Source organism: Castor canadensis, chromosome 1 (genome assembly GCF_047511655.1).
Source record: "Castor canadensis chromosome 1, mCasCan1.hap1v2, whole genome shotgun sequence".
Taxonomy (NCBI): Eukaryota; Metazoa; Chordata; class Mammalia; order Rodentia; family Castoridae; genus Castor; species Castor canadensis.
This window is the reverse complement of record NC_133386.1, coordinates 182,992,057-183,011,364: the sequence shown is the minus strand read 5'-3', so window position 1 is coordinate 183,011,364 and position 19,308 is coordinate 182,992,057. Positions and strand designations below refer to the sequence as shown.

The 19,308-nt window shown below is 50.3% G+C and overlaps 1 protein-coding gene across 3 annotated transcripts in view; it reads left to right on the top strand.

Annotated features, from left to right (window-relative positions):
• The first annotated feature begins 9,241 nt into the window (after positions 1-9,241).
• Positions 9,242-19,308, top strand: part of Spi1 (Spi-1 proto-oncogene) — a 31,116-nt gene continuing 21,049 nt past the window's right edge. For 2 of the 3 annotated variants that reach the window (XM_020179154.2, XM_020179153.2), the window contains exon 1: positions 9,765-9,921. In XM_020179154.2, the coding sequence (XP_020034743.2) occupies positions 9,790-9,921 (132 nt within the window). In that variant the 5' untranslated portion in view covers positions 9,765-9,789. Of the gene's footprint in view, positions 9,299-9,764; positions 9,922-19,308 lie in introns of those variants that run through there. The other variant, XM_074045256.1, reaches the window with a different exon arrangement.

Sequence of the window (19,308 nt, the reverse complement as noted above, 5' to 3'; positions counted from 1 at the left end):
GAAAGACATAGTGGGTGGACTCCTGTGTGACTATTGAAAACACTGACCTGGATGTGGAAGCTCAAAAGGTTGATCTCAGCCTGGTGGAGGGGCTCAAGTGGCAGTCCACCTGCCTAGCAAGTATGAGGCCCTGAGTTCAAACTCCAGTACCATTTTAAAAAAAATTGATCTCACAGTAGAACACAGGTCACCAGAGGCTTAGGAAGGGGAGGGAGTTCTAAAATACAGTTAGACAGGAAGAGGAATAAGCTCCAGTATTCTGCAGCATAGTAGCGTAACTATAGTTCACAACAATTATGTATTTTCTGGGTTCGTTTTTGTTTTGGAACTGGGGTTTGAACTCAGGGCTTTGCACTTGTAAAGCAAGCACTCCACTGCTTCAGTCACACCTCCAGTTCATTTTGCTGTAGTTATTTTGGAGATGGGGTCTCTGGAAGTATTTGCCCAGGCTGATCTGGAACCACAATCCTCCAGATCTCAGCCTCCAAGTAGTTTGCACATCCCACCCCTCCCAGCTTGTATATTTTATGAAAAACTTGGAGAGAGGAGTTCACAGGTTCTTAGCACAAAGAATTGATAAATCTTTAAGGAGATGGAGGTGTTAATTACCCTTGTTTGCTCATTGCACCTTGTGTACATGTACTGAATTATCACACAGAATTCCACAAACATAGACAATTATGTGTCATTTTAAAAACATACCTTGGGCTAGGGCACAGCTCAGTAGAAAAGTGGTTGCCTGGCATAAGAAAGGCCCTGGGTTAGATCGTCAGCACTGCAAAGTAAGTAAATAAATACTGAATTGTACCTACCAGGAACGTCAAGGTACACAGTGAGAAATGTTCATTTTAAGATGACCCATTATTTTTTCTTTTGGTTGCACTGGGTTTTGAACTCAGGGCTTCAAGTTTGCAAAGTTGTCACTGCGCTGCTTGAGCCATGCCACCAGTCTATTTTGCTCTGGTTATTTTGGAAATGTGGTCTCAAGAACTATTTGCCCCGGTTGGTCTTGAATCCCGATTCTCAGCCTCCCAAGTAGTTAGGATTACAGGTGTGATAAATGACATCCAGTGACCTACTATTTTAAAATAATGATAAAAAGAAGCCTGGTATATGTATATGTGGTTATAGGCATTGGTATATATAAATCTATATGTAATTATGAGCAAATAAAAAATATAGAAGATCACGCATTAGGATGTATGTCATTATGGGGAAATGAACGTGGATGGGGAAGAAAAATGTAAAAGGAAAACTAAACTTTTATGCAATTATGTAAATTTATATATATAATCTCATGTATGTAAAATCTGTATGTTATGTCTGTATCTATCTATCTATTTATCTATCTATTTTTCTGCCTCTCTATTTGTCTAGATGTCAATTTGTCTCTCTGACCTGGTTTGAGGATTAAGACAGTAAGATTGTGGTGCCAGACTCCGTGGGGCAAATTATATAAGTCGTATGCCTCCTTTCCTAATCTGTAAAACATGACTGTACGGGATTGATGCTGTGAGGATTAAATGAATGAATACACACAAAGCACTTAGAACTGTGCCTGGCAATGGGAGGTTTTATATAAGCGTTAGATATTAATATTTCTTAGATGCATGGAATATGAGTATAAAGAAAATATTATTAACCTTGATGGTCACCATAAAAAAAAAGAAAATGCTAAACAATGAAAAGAGCAGGTACAGTAAAGACCCAGGATGGGACTACCCTCTCTCCATCCGTACTGAGTTCACATGAGCATTTTCTGACCATTTATCAAATGGTTTGGCGCCTCAGTGACTTCCTGGGTTGAGTTGCTGGACAGACAAACCTCAGCAGCTGGGATGGGTCAGGACACTGCCTGGATCTTCATGGATCTGTCAGCTGTAGATCCAAGCCTCTGACTCCACTGGGATGTCCGAGATCTGACGTTAATATATTGTTCCTGTGTCTGATGCCTTTACTGGGGGCCTCTGGGGGACAGCCAAGCCTCTATCACTAAGCCAGAAGATGGGATCACTCCTGAGCATGCTGACCAGGCATTGGCCTGTCACTGCCAGTGCTCTGACATCCAGGGCCCAAGATTCTGGAGCTGGGATGGAAGCTTCCAGAGTGTGGCCTCCTGAGAGAAAGTCCTCCTCACCACAGGCTTTCTGTGGCAGGCAGCAGGCAGGCAGCAATCTCATGAAAAGGCATCTGGCAATCAGGTGGTGAGCACCTATCCAAGGTCGCAGCTGAAACAAGGCGCAGCCTGTTGGTCCCCTCTGCCTCTGTAAAGGGACCTGCCTCTCTGGAACTCTTCACCCTAACTCTGTCTCAGGTTGTTCTTCCCAGAGTAACCTTGGTTCCTTCATGAGTTCCTGGGGTGCTCTTCCCCCAGAATCCTGAGTTAGATCATACCCTATAACTTCACAGGACGTCTCCCCTCTTTCTCTGCCAGTATTCAGCAACTACTCCATGCAGGGTGGAGCCTCCTCCTGCCCAGCCTCTCTGCCCCACTCCAGCCCTGGCAGGCCTAGATGTCTGCCCCTTCACCATCGCTGTCCATTGAAACCCAGCCTGTTTAGCCCTCTTCCTCTCCGAAGGCTGATCATCCAGCCTGAAGGTCCCCAGTGTCCTAGTGTCTTTGGGACACTTAGCCCTGACCCTTGTATCCACAGGTTTCTTCCCTTGTCCATGTGAGCTCCCAGAAGGAAAGACAAGTTTTTGCTCATACTCTGAATAAAAGTCTATATAATCCAGGTGTGGTGACGTATGCCTGTAATCCTCGCACTCGGGGGAAGCTGAGGCAGGAAGCTGAAAGTCAGAGGCCAGCCTGGGCTGCATAGGGAAACCCTATGCAACGCCCCCTCCAAAAAAAATGTCTGCACAAATCAACTTAATGCCTCTCCATTTTCTACCTCAGGAAAGGAGGGCCTTGGGGTATGCAAATTGGGGTGAAATCCTTGGGCATTTATGCACTATAATCTTGGCCCTTGCAGGCCCTTTTTAATTTCTGTGTTATTCACTTGTTCTACCTGGACTCTTTCTTGGGAGAAACCCAATTCTGTTATTAGTTTTTTCTTTGCCTTTGTTTCTGTGTGTGTGTGGGGGGGGTGCTGCTGGGGATCCAACCTAGGGCCTCATGCATGCTAGGCAAATGCTCTGCCACAGACATACACCCCCCAATTTACTCTCCTTCGTTCCTTCCTCCCTTCCCTTCTTCCTCCTTCCCTCCCTCCCTCCTCTCTCCCTTCCCTCCCTCTCTCCCTCCTTCCTTCCCTCCCTCCCTCCTCTCTCCTTTCCTCTTTCCCTCCCTCCCTCCTTCCTCTTTTCTTTCTTTCCTGGGTTTTTTCTTCTTTTGGCAGTACTGGGGTTTGAACTCAGGGCCTCACACTTACTTACCACTTAAGCCACTCTGCCAACCCTTTTATTTTTTGAGACAGGTTCTCACTATGTAGCAGCTCAGGCTGTCCTCAAATTCATGATCATCCTGCCTGAGTCTCCTGAGTGCTGCGCTTACAGGTTTGTACTACCAGGTTTCTTCTGCGGGAGTAGGTATACAGGGGTTTGGACCCAGGGCCTATCATGTCCAGCATGCTAGGCAAGCACCCTGCCATTCGAACCACATTCCAGCCCTTGTGTTTACACTTTGTTGTTGTTGTTGTTTTAGTGGGACTGAGATTTGAATTTAGGGCTTTACACAAAGCAGGCACTCCACCATTTTTTTTTCAGTGCTAGAGTTTGAACTCAGGGCCTACATCATGAGCCACTCCACCAGCTTTTTTTTGTGCTGGGGTTTTTTCAAGATTGTATGTTACAAACTATTTGCCCATGCTGGCCTTAAATCTCAACCCTCCTGATCTCTGCCTCCTAAGTAGTTGGGGTGTGAGCCACCAGTACCGGGCTGGCACTCTGTCTCTTGAGCTACACCTCCAGTCATTTTGCTCTAGTGATTTGGGAGATTAGGTCTCGAGAACTATTTGCCTGGGCTGGCCTTGAACTATAATCCTCCCAATCTCAGCCTCCCAAGTAGCTAGGATTATAGGTGTAAGCCACCAGAACCTGACTTTGTGTTTATATTTTGTTTTTGAATATCCTGAGCTAACTTTGTCTGAGCTGACCTCATTCGTACCACCCTGGGACTGGGGCTTGGCTCAAGTGGTAGAATACTTTACCTAGCATGACTGAAGCCGTGGGTTCAATCCCCAGTACCATGCTTGTTTTTATTTTATTTTATTTTTAAAAATAATTTTCTTATATTCAAGGACTAGGGGATGGCTCAAGCCCCTGAGTTCACACCCCAGTACTGGTATGAACACACATATGTTACACTTACACAATATTGTTTGATTTGGCTTTTTTCTTATAAGGAAGTAGAAACTGTTTCAAGGTTTTCTTTTTACATTAATCAGAGAATTTTACAATTGTTTTCATATACATCCTGCATATAATTATTAAGAAATTTATCTCTAGGGAGTAAATTTATATAATATGTAAATTGTATTATATTACATAAATATGTACTAGTATATATTATATTTACATTATAGACAATATAACTCTATTAAATTTATATTTTGTGAATATTTTGAATAGGCTATTTCCCATTACTTTTTTTTGTGTCAGTGCTGGTGTTTGAACTCAGGGCTTCACACTTGCTCTATAAGCTGAGCCAGTCCACCAGCCCTTCCCATCACACTTGAGCCACTAATTGAAGGCAAATTATTTGTATTTCTTTGATATCTTATAAACTCTATTTCTCAAAATATAGTCTTGAGTCTTTTAGGTGAATAAACCTATCATCTAATAACACAAGAATAAGAAGGAAGTAACCAAGATTGTTATTTAAAAAGATATGATTCGTCTTGGTTTTGAACTTCACCCAAAGGTATTTGTCTTCAGGGACTGCCTTTTTTTGGGGCGATGGAGGTACTGGGATTTTAACCTGGGACCTCGTGCTTGTGCTATACCACATGACCCACATCACCAGCCCTTTTTACTTCAGCTGTTTTTAGGTAAGGTAGATCTCCTACCTCTACCTCCTGAGTAGCATGTACCTCCATGCCTGACCAATTCAGGGACCAGCCTTTAGCGCTCCACACTGTGAAACAGTCATTTATGAGACTGTGTGACACCATGGGTCATTGGATTGCTCTGCTGAATGGCGTGCAGTCTGAGTCTACTGTAGTTTTACAGTGCTGCTGGGGATGGTCTTGTTTCTGTCTCTTGGAGCACGCCCAAGAGCCTCTCTGGCTTTTATGCCTGGTGGATTTGCTGGGTTTCAGTCTCTGCTTTCTTTCAGCTTTGTAAGATAGGGCCGGATTGTTTTCCCCAGTGGTTATTTGGAGTTGCACTTTGACTGGCAGCAGCCTGGCCATCCTGTCACCTCACCTCCTCACCTCTTCTCCAGCACTGGGTGCCGTTGGGGCTTGTTACTGTCACCCACTAAATGGTGTAAAATAGCATCTCACGGTGGTGGTCTTTATTTGCATTTCCCTCCTCACCAGGGAGGTGGAGCAGCCCTTAGCTGTTCATTGGACAATGCGTTTCCTCTTCTGATTCACGTCTTTCATCTGCTTTTCTATTGGATTACTTGCTCTTTTTCTGACTGATGGGCCAGAGTGTTGTAAGGCTTTCTGGCTGCTACACGCAGACATCTCATCTCCAGTCTGTGGCTGGCTTTTCACTTTCTCTCAGGTGTCCCCACCTTTCTCTTCCCTCCCACCCCTGTGCGGGGTGACAGTGGTTAGTGTGCGTGCGTGCGTGTGTGTGAAGCATGTGATCAGACATGATCACATGCGGAGGGTGTCTTGGGCCCCTCAGAACGCGCTATGGGTAACTGCTGCGGGCCCTGTCCCTGGAGCTTTAGGGGACCCCTCCCATTAGGGCGGAGGTTTGGGAAGCCCTTGGGGCTGGGGTGGGCATCCTGCGGCAGGGAGGCCTCACTGCGATGGGGCCCCCGGGTTATTTATCACTTCCGCTGCCCACCTGGGGGCCGGCTCGGCTGCGCTCGGCTGGGCAGCAGCCGTGGCCCTGGCTCCCCTGGGCCCTGGGGTCCTGCGCCCCGGAGGCGGGGCCGGGGACGGAAGCTGCCCGAGCCGATAAGGCCGAGGTCGGTCCTGCGGTGAGACAGTGCGGGACGCCGCCGCCCCCGCCCCCGCACCTCGGTCCCCAGGCCAAGGTCGCCCTGAGGCCACCCCCAGGGAGCAGGGGGCATGGGCTCCAGCCTGCTCCCTCGCCTCTGCACGGGTAGCCTCAGTTATCTCTGCTAGAAACGGGGGGTAGGAGCCCCACTCCCCCCACAGAGCTGGTGGGGACGGGACAAGAGCAGGCTGCGAAAGCCTCCGCTACCCTGAGCCCCTCGCTGCCTCTGCTGCACCTTCTTGACACGTCAGGCTTCTCTGGTCCCCACTGTACCGCTGGGGAAGGGGGTAAGATTCAGGAGTCAGCAAATGGGGGCAAGTGGGGAAGGGGAAGCAGCTCTTCTCAGAGTAGCCTTTGTGCAACTTGAAGCTTATACAATTTAGGGGGTACTCTAAAGAAAAGGATCATGAAATCATGAATACAAAATTGCTGACACCCCTCCTAGGGCCTAGGAAGGAGCCCAAGCAATGCAGAAAGTTCAAGTCTAGCTTCCTTAGGTCCAGCATCCCAGATGAACCCTTCTCCTGGGACAGTCAGAGACTAGCATGGATTACAAGGTGACTGACAGCAAGGGCAGGGAGCATTTAGGGACACAGTCAAAGCCTGGCAGAGCCAAGCCCTCCACCCAGTTGTGGTTCAGCTAGCTCCCAGAGTTAGGTTCCTGATCCTGGGGGAAGAAGAGGGGTGAGAGCCATTCCTAGGAGAAAAGGAAGGACCTACGGTGCAGTTAAGTGCATCCACCTTCAGGCAGGATTGGACCCTGGCCAGCTGTAGGATCTTGGGCAGTCTCCCTTCCCTTGGCTCCCTCATCTGTAAAATGGAAGCAATAATAATATTTACCAAGCCCGGTGCTGGTGGTTCATGCCTATAATCCTTGCTACTTGGGAGGCTGAGATTGGGAGGATGGAGGTTTGAGGCCAGCCTGGGAAAATAATTCATGAGACACCGCCCCCCCATTTCCAAAAATAACCAGAGTAAAATGGACTGGAGGTGTGTATCAAGTGGTAGAGCACCTGCTTTGCAAGCATGAAGACCTGAGTTCAAACCTCAGTCCCACCCAAAAAAAAAAAATATCCCAAAAGACAAAAAATAAACTTAGCAGATAATGCTATTATGGGCATTAAATGGGAGTACTCCGGGAGGGAGGAACCCTTGTCTGTTAGTAGTCAAGTTTCCTTCTGGGACACTTCCAGGCAGGACAGACATTTTTCTCCCAGTTTAAGGTCCAGTCACTTCCCCAGGAATTGGGCTTTGAACCCACATATGTGCACTGTCAATGCCCTGCCTCCTCCGGCCCTTCACCTCAGAGAGTTACATCCCACTGTCCCCTGTACATGTGCCAGGACGGAAGCTAAGAGGAGCTCGGCTTACAACACTCCTCACCATTCTGGATTTTTTTCTTTACTCTCCCAGCATCTGAGGCTGGAATTTTTCCAACTCTGACATCCTCCAGCCTGGATCAGGAGAAGCAGGAGGATCTGGAAACAGGGCCAAGGTAGTTGGGAAGAGGTGGAGGCCAGGGGCTTGGGCAGTAGTGACACTTCAAAGGCTCCAAGGCATAGCTGGGTGCAGTGGTGCACATCAGTAATCCCACCTATTTGGGAGATAAAGATTGGGAAGATCTAGATTCAAGGGCAGCCCAGAGGAGAAAACATTAGAGAGCTCATCTCAACCAAGAAGCCAGGAGCCTGTGATCCCAGCTACTCAGGAGGACTTAGGTAGAAGGAACTCAGACTGAGGCTGGACCTAGGGGAGAAAAATCTTTGAGACTCTATCCGGAAAAATTACTAAAATCATTAAGGGCTAGGGGTATGACTCAAGTGGTAGAGCACCTGCTCAGCAAGCATGAGGCCTTGAGTTCAATCTCCGTTACCAATCATAAGAATAATCAGAGGTACTGCTCTGCCGCAGGGTTCGAACAGGATTTCTGCAGGGCTGGAGGACTGGAGAACTGAATTATTTCACAGCTTCCCTTTCTAACCAGGTGACCTGACACCAGTCACTCCTCTTCCCCCTCCCAGCCCTCAGTTTTCTCATCTGACAAATGGGGATAATCCTACAGCTGTGAGCACTAAAGATGTTGCATATGTAAAGTTTCTTGTGAATGCCACCAGTTGTTAAAAGTCATGGGTAGCCAGATATGCGAGCAGAAGTGGGGAGTCCTGCCAGGGCTGAAGTTGGGGACTCCAATGTCTCTGTTCCAGAGAGGAAGCCCTTTGTATGAGGGCTGAGAAGCCCAGCTCTGGCATTCTTTCAGACCAGAAAGGGTCAGAGTGAGGCCAGGGGCCCTGGGGTGCTCAGGGAAGAGCAGGAAGCCAAGGTTCTCACCTGCCTGAGTCAGGTGAGAGGGAGAGGAGGGAGGAAGTGGGGATTGCTGGGAGGAGGAAGGAGGAAGGCCAGCTGTGTGATGTTGGCACAAGATCACCTGAGGCCCCATTCTACAATCTCCTTTGTCCCTCATTGCAAACTTTTGCCGTAGGCACTTCCCCCTGTTTTCCAAATGGGGAAACTGAGGCTCAGAGAGGTAAAGTTGCTTACCCAGGGTCACTCACTACATGTGCTCTAGGGTCTGTCTGTCCATAGCCTGGACTCCAGTAGTCACAGCCACTTTCTTTCTGCGCCTGACAAAGTTGCAAGTGAAGTGGTGTCATCCTGGTTCCCCACCCAGGAAACCGAGGCACTGAGGGATTCCAGGCCTCACCATTCTCTCCCAAGAGCTCCAGGGTGGGCAGCTGTCCAGGAGCTGTCACCAGGACACTCAGGCAGGCCTGAGTATAGGTGACTCACGTGAGAGGAGAGAGCTGGAATAAGGGGGTGAGCTCACAGTCTCAGGAGAGCTTCAACGGGAAGTTGAAGACTGTAATACACACCCATGCACCCCAACAGTTCAGGCCAGGAGGAGGGGGTTCCTGAGCATGGGAGAATGGCTCAGAGTGGTCCCAAAACCCAGCCAAAATTTTTCTGAAATTTCTTGTTCTATTTTAAAGATTTATACAAGTTTGCATCCTTCTCTATGTGAGAAACCCCTTTTTATAATGACTTCCCCTCTCAGTCTTCCACCTGAGTGGACACTCTAGGGAGGCACGTCTTGGTCACGTCCTGTGATTGTGTAGATCCCGTACCTATGCCATGGACCACAGGCCCCAGTGTCTGGGAGAAGAGAGAGGACAAGGCTCAGGTAAAGGCCCTGCCTGTTGTCACAGTCAAGGGCCAGCCCCTCCTCCACTCCAGACCTTAGCCCTGCTGTCTTTTCTCACAGACATTTGTCCATCCAGCCCCCACAATCTCACTAGCACCTCCCTTTGTCCCCTGAGGTCTGGCTTAGAGCAGGCACAGTCCATCTTCATGTCTCTCTGCTGGGCAGCCTGATATTCGCCTCCCCAGACCAGCATGAATCTGGGAATTTCTATGGCTTTTAGGAGGAAACTCACACCCAGCCCCAGGGAGCAGAATGAGGAGGGCTGTTGGATACCTGGGGAGGGGTCTCTGGGCAAATGGGGGTGCCTAGGCCCAAGGAGAGATCTGGGCACTAGCCAGGGAGGCGGGAGGAAGGAGGGAAGGCCGCAGGGCACCCAGGGGCTGCTGCCTGGCAGGTCCCCGTGCCCAGGCGAGGGAAGTTTCTTATTTCTCCTGCTCCGACTTCCCCCTTTGATTTTTTATAGCCATGAAATGCTCTGCTCTCTTCTCTTTTCCTTGCTGTCCCCCGGGGCTGGAGGAACACAGGCCTCCCCAGACACTGGCCTTGGCCTTGCTGGACTCCCATCTCCTTCCATGTGCAGGGCCAGGGGGCAGAAACGAGAGGTAAGTCCCAAAAGTAGGGTAGGATTGCGGGGGTGGTTGGATGGGGAGGGCCCTGACCTCCCAACAGGCGAGGTCTCCGCTGGGCAGAGGGTGAGGCAGGTGTGGATTTGACAGCAGCGGGCTCCCTGGGGTCATGGGGGTGGCATGCTCTGGACCAATGGCCAGAGCTTAGCAGACTTGGGAATGGGGCCTTGTCAGGGTCTGTGAGCTTGGCAAAAGTCCCCAAATACCAAATCCTAAGTCAGAAAAATGGCTTCCTTGTGACCCCTGACTCCATATTCTTATTTAAAGGTAGCCATGGTAGGCCTGGTTCAGGAAAGTGTGGGGCTTGGGCTGAGAATCCAGAGGAAAGAAGACCTGAGGCCCTTCTCCTGGAGACTCCATGGTCCGCAAGGTTGCTGCTGGACATCACCCTGAGGCCTGGCCCAAGCTTGCAAGGGCCGGGGTCTGTCTGCTCCTCAGCAGGCCTGGTGGCAGGAGCGTTTCTCCCAGCCCCTGTGCGGTGCCTGTGGTAATGGAGCTGTTGGCGTTTTGCAATGGGCGGGGGTGGGGAGGCAGTGCACACATGCTTCCTGTGGTGACCCGGCGCTTCCTGTTTTCTCAGGCGCCGGCCTTGCTGCTGCCGATGTGGAAACAGGGGCAGCTGCAGCCAGGGCGGCTCCAGGCTGGGCACCCTGACCTTGCCCAGAGGAGCCTGAGGGGGCTACCACCCCCCAGGCCCAGACCTGGACAATGGATGACCCGGTTCCCCCTATATCAAACCCTCTCCTTCCTTTGCCCAACAGTTGCTTCCCAGAGGAAGGGGCAAGGTGGGGCCGTGGCAGGTGCTACAGGTCAGAGGTCCAGTGGGGAGAGCTCTAAGCTGGAACTCAGGATATATGGCTCTGGACTTGGCTTTGTCCTTTGCTTGATAAATGTCATGGACCCTCTCTGACACACTCCGGGCCTTGTTTTCCTCTTTTCGGTAGTATCATGGCAACCATGATGAAAAAACCCTTGCTTATTTCTGCTCTAGTTCCAACATCCATTGAGTTTTACATTCCAAGAACCCAAACTTTAGGGACAGCGCTGAGGCTGGGCCCCCAAGAGGTGAGTCTAGGCATAGAATTGGAGAGGCTGGAAGAGGGCAGGAAAGGACATGGGGACTGGAGGGCTGTTGGAACAGGCCTGGAGGTGGAAGAGCCAGGACCAAGTTTGACGGGACAGAGGGACAGAACTGGGTGGCAAGTTGATTCAGAAAGACTCAAACATGGGAGAAAGCTTGTAGGAACCTCTTTATTCCTGCAAACCTTAGGGCTCTTGGATACCCGCACATTCTTCCTTGAAGACGAGTGGTGGTTTGTACGGTAGGGCAGGCTAGGCTTTCTGTCTGCCAAGGGGATGGAGACCCATGTGTTGTGACGCAGGAGCCTCCGGAGAGACCCGTGCCTCCTCCTATCTTTCAGCCTGCCTGGAAGGCCACCATTGGAGTCAGGCCTTGGGATCACCATTGTCCTTTTCCCGAATCTGTTTTGTTTTGTTTTTAAGCTGATATTGCGAGAAGTGTGTGGCGGGGGGGAGATGACTCTGCTTCTTGTGGGGTTTGCTGACGGGCATCTGGCCTCTGGAGGAAGAGCAACTTTGCAGAAAGGCTGAGACCCAAGCCCTCTGGGGACTGATGGGTCCACGGACTGAGTTCAGCCACTTGCTTGGTCCAGGAGGTTCTGAGCTGTCCAACCCGTGAATAACTCCTCCTGATCCCAAGACCTGCCCATTACAGCACAGGGACTGGTACTAGCCAAAGAGGCCTTAGGCATCCCCAGACCCACAGGCCCAGGCTGAGGGGCCATTGGGTCAGGCTGGTCCTCACCATCCTGTGCCCTGGGCCAGCCTGAGTGCTGAGTTGGCAGCACAGCAGCTGCTCTGGCCACGGAGGCCCAGTTATAAATAAGCCCAATGTGGCCAAGTCATCAAGTTCTGCTGCAACTCGAGCCCAGCTGCATTACCTCAGTGACCACAGGTTGGGACTGCCCAGAGCTGGGCCCACCAGAACCCACCCACCCAGCCAAATGCTGGCAGGCAGGATGCTTCCTGGGGCCATCACGTTTCATAACTGAGCATCTGTAGTTCTCAGACCTGGGCCTCCCTGGACACAGGCCACAGAAGGGACAGGACCCATCCTGCCTGCACGGAGCCGGCAGCTATTTACAAACCGAAACCGGGAGAAGTGAAGTGGTAGAGGCCAAAGTGGCTCCAGGCCCCCAGCCCCCACTCCCACTCCATCCTCAGCCGCCCCATCCCCCTCTCCCCATGGCTTCCTCTTTCCTTCCCCACACAGTCTCCAGCCTCCCACTGCTCAGCCAGGTCTAGATGTCCTTAAGAGACGTCTCATAGGGACCCCCAGTCTCATAACACCTGCCTGGGGGGTCTCTTTCTCCTTTCCACCCAGAACCCCATCAGTCTCAGCTCCTTAGAGCTGTCCCCTCCCACCAGCCCAAGCCCACCCTGGCCTGTACAAGGCACATTCCCACAGTTCTCAGTTCCCCTTTGTGCTTGGAAAAACTCCAACCCCAATGGCTGCCTCCATGCTGCTGGACTCTGCCTGATGGTAGCTTCTCTGTGTGCTTTTGACCTTCATAACGGACCTGTAGAGGTCAAAAGATCTGGCATTGCTGGGCATGGTGGGGCATACTTGTAATCCCAGCACTTGGGAGGCCAAGGCAGGAGGATTGTGAGTTCAAGCCCAGGCTCGGCTATACAGGGAAAACCTGTCTCAAAAAAAAAGGGCGGGAAGGGGGTTGGGGATGTGGCTCAAGTAGAGTAGTAGAGTTCTTGCCTAGCAAGCACATGGTCTTGGGTTTAAATCCCAGTACCACCCCCCCAAAGAGAGAGAGAGGGAGAGAGAGATTTGATGAGCACCATGGGCCTTCGCAGGACTTGTCTCTGGGTAGGAGGTCCTGGTCTTCATGCTGCTTGTCAGGCTAGTGTAGGTCATAGGCCTCTGTGTGGTGTAGACATGAGCTGGGACAGATGGACGTGGGCCAGAGACCACAGCCTGACATTGCTTAGGAGCTGCAGGCGGGCTGGTACTGCACGAGCTCCAAGGAGAGAGCACAGACGACAAGCAAATCTTCACTGCAGTAGACACCGTCCCACCTTGGTTTGGAGGTTTATAGTTCACGTGGAGCGGTTTATGCTGTCCTCAGAACAAAGCTTTTCCATGAAAAGTAGAAACTGAGGCTCAAAGAGGAAGCCATGCATCTAAGGACAACAAGAAAGCATCTGGACTGAGATTCTAGATTGTGTCTCCTTTGACTCCAGAGGCTTCTGATGAAGCCCCTTGCTCCATCTCACACCTCAGTCTCCCTCCTGGGAGGGTGGATGTTTCCCAGTGCTGTGAAGAAGGCAGGAGCACAGCCAACCTGAGGCTGAAGGAGGAAGCAGGCCTTGGCCACAGAGCCACATTGCCTTCCCTGGTAGCCCCGTCAATGGTCAGCTGCCCCTGCCCTGAAGGAAGGCTCTGCCTGTCCAGTTTCTTCTCTCATCACCTCCAAGCCAAGGAAAAGCAGTCAGCTGGCTGAGTCTTACCATTTCAGCGTCTCTGAGCCTCAGGTTCCAATTTTGTGGTTTGTCTATACTGAGCACCCACTTGGTGCTGGTCCTATGTTGGGTGCAGGCTGTCACTATAAGTTAGGACACAACTTTTGCTCATTGGGAAGGAAGATGACTTATGAAGTCCTGAGAGCTTCAAGAGAAAAACTCAGGCTATGGGACACAGGAGCAATGAGTCCCGGCTTGGATGGGAAGAGGTGATACTTGGAACATCATGAATGACAGGAAAGCAGGGTAGATGGGCGCTCAATGCTGAGTCACTCCCCATGCCTTGACTTCAGAGGTTCCCCTGACTTAGAGTGCCTTTCCTTGCTCTGTGCCTGGTGAACTCCTACCCATCCATCAAGGTCCATGGGCACACTACAGCATGACCAGGCCAGGCCCAGCCTTGTGCCCCCCTTTCTCTCCTAGGGCCTGAACAGAGACTCAGACGTCAGGCCTCCTTGGTCACAATACTCTAGACAGCCCCACCCGGGCAAGCGTCTGCTCCCGGGCTCCAGCCCCCGCCGTCCTCTGCTCCGAAAAGCACCGTTTCCCTTTTCTGGGTGACCACACACCATGCACAGGGAATTTCCATCGCAACCTTCGGAGCCTCTGATTCACCCAGGCTCCTCACGCAGTTAACTCCTTCCAGTCCCAGACTCTTATCCGGCACCTTGCGCTGCCTCCCAACCCTGTGCACCAATCTTAGGTCACATAGACTCAGAGTTGAATTCAGCACCTCCCTCGCTGGCCCCAAGGCCCACTCACCATGGCACAGACAGACCTCAGGCACACACCCTCAGGCAGCTTTGGGTCAGGCAAGCCTGGGTCCAAGACCTCAGTCGGGCCTTACTGCTGGTATGGCATCCACTCTGAGCCATTTCTCATCATCAAAATGGAGATAATTCCTTCCATTGGCAGAACTTAATAATTCTTACTTTTCCTTTTTCTTCCCACAGGGCCCCACTCATCCCATCTAACACAGGCTTCTACTCCAGACTGGGTCTTTCTTCTGCCCTTGACTCCTCCTGAGAGCTGGTCACTCAGACAGGGAGGGTGACAGAGATGAGCTGTCTTGGTCCCTAGTCTGGTGGGGGCTTGTCCCGCAGGCAGAGAGGCCATCCCAGTGTTCTCTTTTACCAGCTTCCCAGCTCTGAGTTTCTGCTTTTCCTAGGAGGCTGTGGAGAGGCCTTGGGTGGGAGCTCTGGGGGGCAGGGGACGATGGAGATGCTGAGCCCTGGGGACAGGGCTGAGCCTCCTTTCCTCCACTTCGATGCCTGGCAAGTACTTCACACATAGACAGCACATCTACTGTCTCATCTGGTAACCCCGTGAAATGGGTCCATTCCTGTCTTCAGATGAGACGCTGAGGCCCTGAAAAGCAAATGACTTGCTCTCAGCCATGCTGAGAATGAAGGGCATGGATAGGATTCAAATCCAGGTCTTCAGAGTTGTGATCCTAATCTTTGTAGGCTTCAGTCAGCATTTGTAGAGGTCAGTGGAGGAAATGAGCACTAATTAGATCCCTACTGTATACCAGGTAAAGACTGACACAGGCTGTTAGTCTTGAGAACAGTGCTAGGAAGTGGTTCTCGTTGACCCCTCAGTAGAATCAAGCATCAGAGTTCTGAAGAGGGGAAGGAACTTGTCCTGAGGCCACACGGCCAATCTGTAGGGAAAGATCCAGAGGAGCCTAGAGACCAGGGGATGGTAGAGGAGGCTCTGCAGAGGAGGGGTCTGGGTGGGGAAGCAGCTCCTGTCCCCGGTGAGCGGGCTGGGGGTGTGGTGCTGCCCGTGGTGAGCAGGAGGAAGTTGCTGTGGGTGATGGTGGGTTTGAGGTGCCGGAGGCTGAGTGATGTGGCTGGGAGGTGACAGACCCATCTCTAGGCCTGGTCAGCGGGAGACAGGGTGGGGTGGGAGGGATTTGGAGCTCCAGGATTTGAAGGGGGTCAGGCTGCTCTGGCAGTCCTTGTACCTCCTGGATGCTGGGGCTGGGGTAGAGCTGGAGGAGAGACTGAAGCAAGGCTGGGGAGAGACAGAGCAAAGGGGGAAGGGGGCAGTTTGGGGAGGCAGCCTGGCAGAGGTGAGCTTTGAGAGAGTCCTTAGGGTGTAGAAGGGATGGGCTTATGAGCAAAGGCTGTGGGAGATTGAGAAAGAGGTTCTGGGAACGTTGAGTAGTGTCTTCTGGTGGGGTGGGGGTGGGACTGGGGGTGTGTGGGTGGCCCAGATCCCAGTGTTGAGGCCCAGTGCACAGGCCTCAGAGGTTTGGGCTTCAGCCTGAGGACAGGGAAAGCTAAGGAAGACTCAGGGAGGAAAAGACCCACAAAAGATCTTGGATAGGGGCAGCTGCAGAAGTAAAGGCCCTAGGACATCATAGTCACAGACATTTCTGGTCCCAGTCACCAGCCATGTGCCCTGGCGCAGGCCCCCTCTCCTTCTCAGCGCCCTCATCTCATTATCCTATCTGTAAAATGGCGCTGATAAGGCCTGTCTCATGCGTCACATGAGGGTAGAATGAGTTACTGCAAGTAGACAGGACAGTAGGGGCTCAACAAATGCCAGCCCCTGTCCCTTTTCTTTGTCATCCCCCCCACAAACACAGAGCCCCCACCATGGTAGGAGCTGGAATCTAGGTCTCAGCAGACTTGAGTTTCATCTCTTATCTCTTCTACTCTGTTTTGGCTGAGCCACCCTGGAAGTCATGAGGCACTTAGGAACCTCAGTTGCCTCTTCTGTACCAGGGAGATGATAATGGCACCTACTTCATGTATGAGAACCAGTGCCCCATTCAACCACAGTCAACGCCAAACTCCAGTTTCAGCCCTAAGGCCCTGTCTGACCTGGTCCTGCCTGACTTCATCTCCTGCCTGGGCTCTGCTCTCAGGGGCCTCTCGTTCCCCATTCTCATGCCTGCCTGGAGTCTTGCCACTGACTGGTCGCCTTGCTTGGAACTCTTCTCCCAGACACCTGCTAGGCGCACTCCCTCACCTGCTTCCAGGGCTTGCTCAATTGTGCCCTTAGGCTTTGCAAACGGTACTGCTCCACCTCCACCCCACCCCACGGCCATGACTTTCCCAGCTGTCTCTTCTCCTTTCCTATTGTCGGGTTACCTTCTAGCACGAAGGGGACACCCCATCCACTATGAGTCTCCTTGGTCTGCTCCTGCCATTGGGCACAAGGCAGATTTCTGCCTCTTTGTGTCACCTGGCGCAGAGAGGCCTGAAGTAAATAGTGTTGACTATTCTGATGCTCTAAAGAGCCATCCCATAGCTGTGACCAAAACTGGGGGAGCTCTGAGGGGCCCAGGCGACCCAGGCGACCCAGGTTGGGGCCCTAGAAGCCTCTCCCAGTGTCTCAACCATGAGAGGAAGTTGCGAGACAGCCATTTCTGTACACAGGCTCAGCATTTTTTGGCCAATTTTCCCAGCCCTTGGTGTGAGGCCTGTGTTTACGTATATACCTTGTCACACCTCCTGGGGACTAGTTGATAGGAAATCAGGGGGCAGGAAGATTTCCTCATTTTTCAGCTTTTACAGGCTGGGGGTGAAGGGTCTGTGAGGTCAGAGGTCATGTTCCCCTCTGTGGACTCTGCACGAAGGACATCTGCCTGTTTCCTGTTGCTTGCCTGCCCTGAGATTGCATTAACACCTGATCTATCCCCATGGGCCAGCAGCCCACTAGGGTCAAAAGACCATGTCCACCACCCCAGCCCTGCTGAACCTCCCTGTCACTCTGCAGGCCACCCCATCATCCAACAGGGAAAGGAAGCTACACTATCGTGCACTACTTGTAGCAAGGCACATAAGTATGACCTGACTAAGGACAATATGACAATATCTACCTGCCTATCTATCTGTCTCAAAATTAAAAATGCACTGCCCTTTGACCTGTTAATCCAACCTCTGGAATTTATCCTAGATATGTGCCTGCATATGTATAAATTACTATATTTTAATTTTATTGCCTGCAGCCTTGTTTGTGAGAGCAAAAGACTGGAAACAACCCAGATACCTATTAAGAAAGGACTGGTTACACAAATTACAACCATGAAATAATATCCAGCAATGACAATGGCCCCAATACAGACAACCAGGCGATGGGAAAAAAAGAAGCAGGATCCAAAAGTTTATTTGTACTTTCATTCTCTTCATCTAAAAATTAAGATCTGTTCAGATATAAACCAAAATATGTCATTAGAGATTTTATTTAAAAAAAAAAATGCAAGGAGCCAGGCACCGGTGGCTCACACCTGTAATCCTAGCTACTCAGGAGGCAAAGATCAGAAAGATCGAGGTTCAAAGTCAGCCCAGGCAAATAGTTTGTGAGAGACCCTATATCAAAAATATACAACAGAAAACAGGACTGGCAGAGTGACTCAAGTGGTGGAGCATTTGCCTAGCAAGCGTGAGGCCCTGAGTTCAAGACCCAGTACTGCCAAAAAAAAAAAGAAAAAAAAAACAAGCAAGGAAATTGGGAATATAACTTAGTAGTGCAGCACTTACCTGGTATGCATGGGTTCAATCCCCAGCACCAGGAAGAAAGAAAGAACGAAGGAAGACAATGTTTTCTTTAGGGGATGCTCCAGGTGCTGACAATCTTTCTCTCTTTCTTTCTTTCTTTTCTTTCTTTCTTTCTTTCTTTCTCTTTCTTTCTTTCTTTCTTTCTTTCTTTCTTTCTTTCTTTCTTTCTTTCTTTCTTTCCTTTCTTTCTTTCTTTCTTTCTTTCTTTCTTTCTTTCTCTCTTTCTTTCCTTTCTTTCTTCCTTCCTTCCTTCCTTCTTTCTTCCTTTCTTTCTTTCCCCTTCCTTCCTTCCTTCCTTCCTTCCTTCTTTTCTTCTTTTTTTTTTTTTGCATTACTGGAGTTTGAACTCAGGGCCTTCACTTTGAGCCACTCTACCAGCTCTATTTTTGTGAAGGGTTTTTCAAGACAGGGTCTCATGAACTATTTGCCTGGGCTGGCTTCGAACTATGATCCTCCTGATCTCTGGCTTCTGAGCAGCTACGATTACAGGTGTGAGCCACCACTGCCCAGCTTATTATTCTTATTCTTTTGAGGTTCTGGGAATCAAACCCATGGCTTCACACATCTTAGGCAAGTGCTCTACCACTGAGATACACTCCTAGCCCTGAAGTTTTATTTCTTGATCTGGATGATGGTGTTAGCTTTATTTATGTGTAAGTAAATAAATATTTTATGTACTCTTCTATATGAATGATGATCTCTCATGATATAAAAATCTCACAGCCAGGTAGAGTGGCACATGTCTGTAGCTATTTGTGGAGCTGAGGCAAAGAGGATCAATCACCTGAGCCCAGCAATTTGGGGACAACCTAGGCAACATAGGGATACCTTATCACAAAAAAACTAAAGAGTGGAGGCATGGCTCAAGCAGTAGAGCACCTGCTTTGCAAGCATGAAGCCCTGAGTTCAAACCCCAGTTCTACACCCCTCCAAAAAACAAACAAAAAACAAAACATTGTACAGTTCAGATGTTCCTCAACTTATGATGAGGTTACAGCCTGATAAAACTTACCATAAGTTGAAATTTTGTTTTGGTTTGATTTTGGTGACAGGGTCTCACTATGTAGCCCATGTTGACCTGGAATTTTCTATGTAGCCCAGGCTGGCTTTGAACTCCTGCCTCAGCTTCTTAAATGCTGGTATCACAGGCATGTATTACCACATCCAGCTTGAAGGTGTTTTAAAGTTGATTTTTTTTTTTTGGCAACTTAGGGTCTCATGCTTGCTAGGCAGTTGTTCTACCATTTAATTTGCTCCCCCAGCCCAGTCCTGTTTTAAGTTAAAAATGCACTTA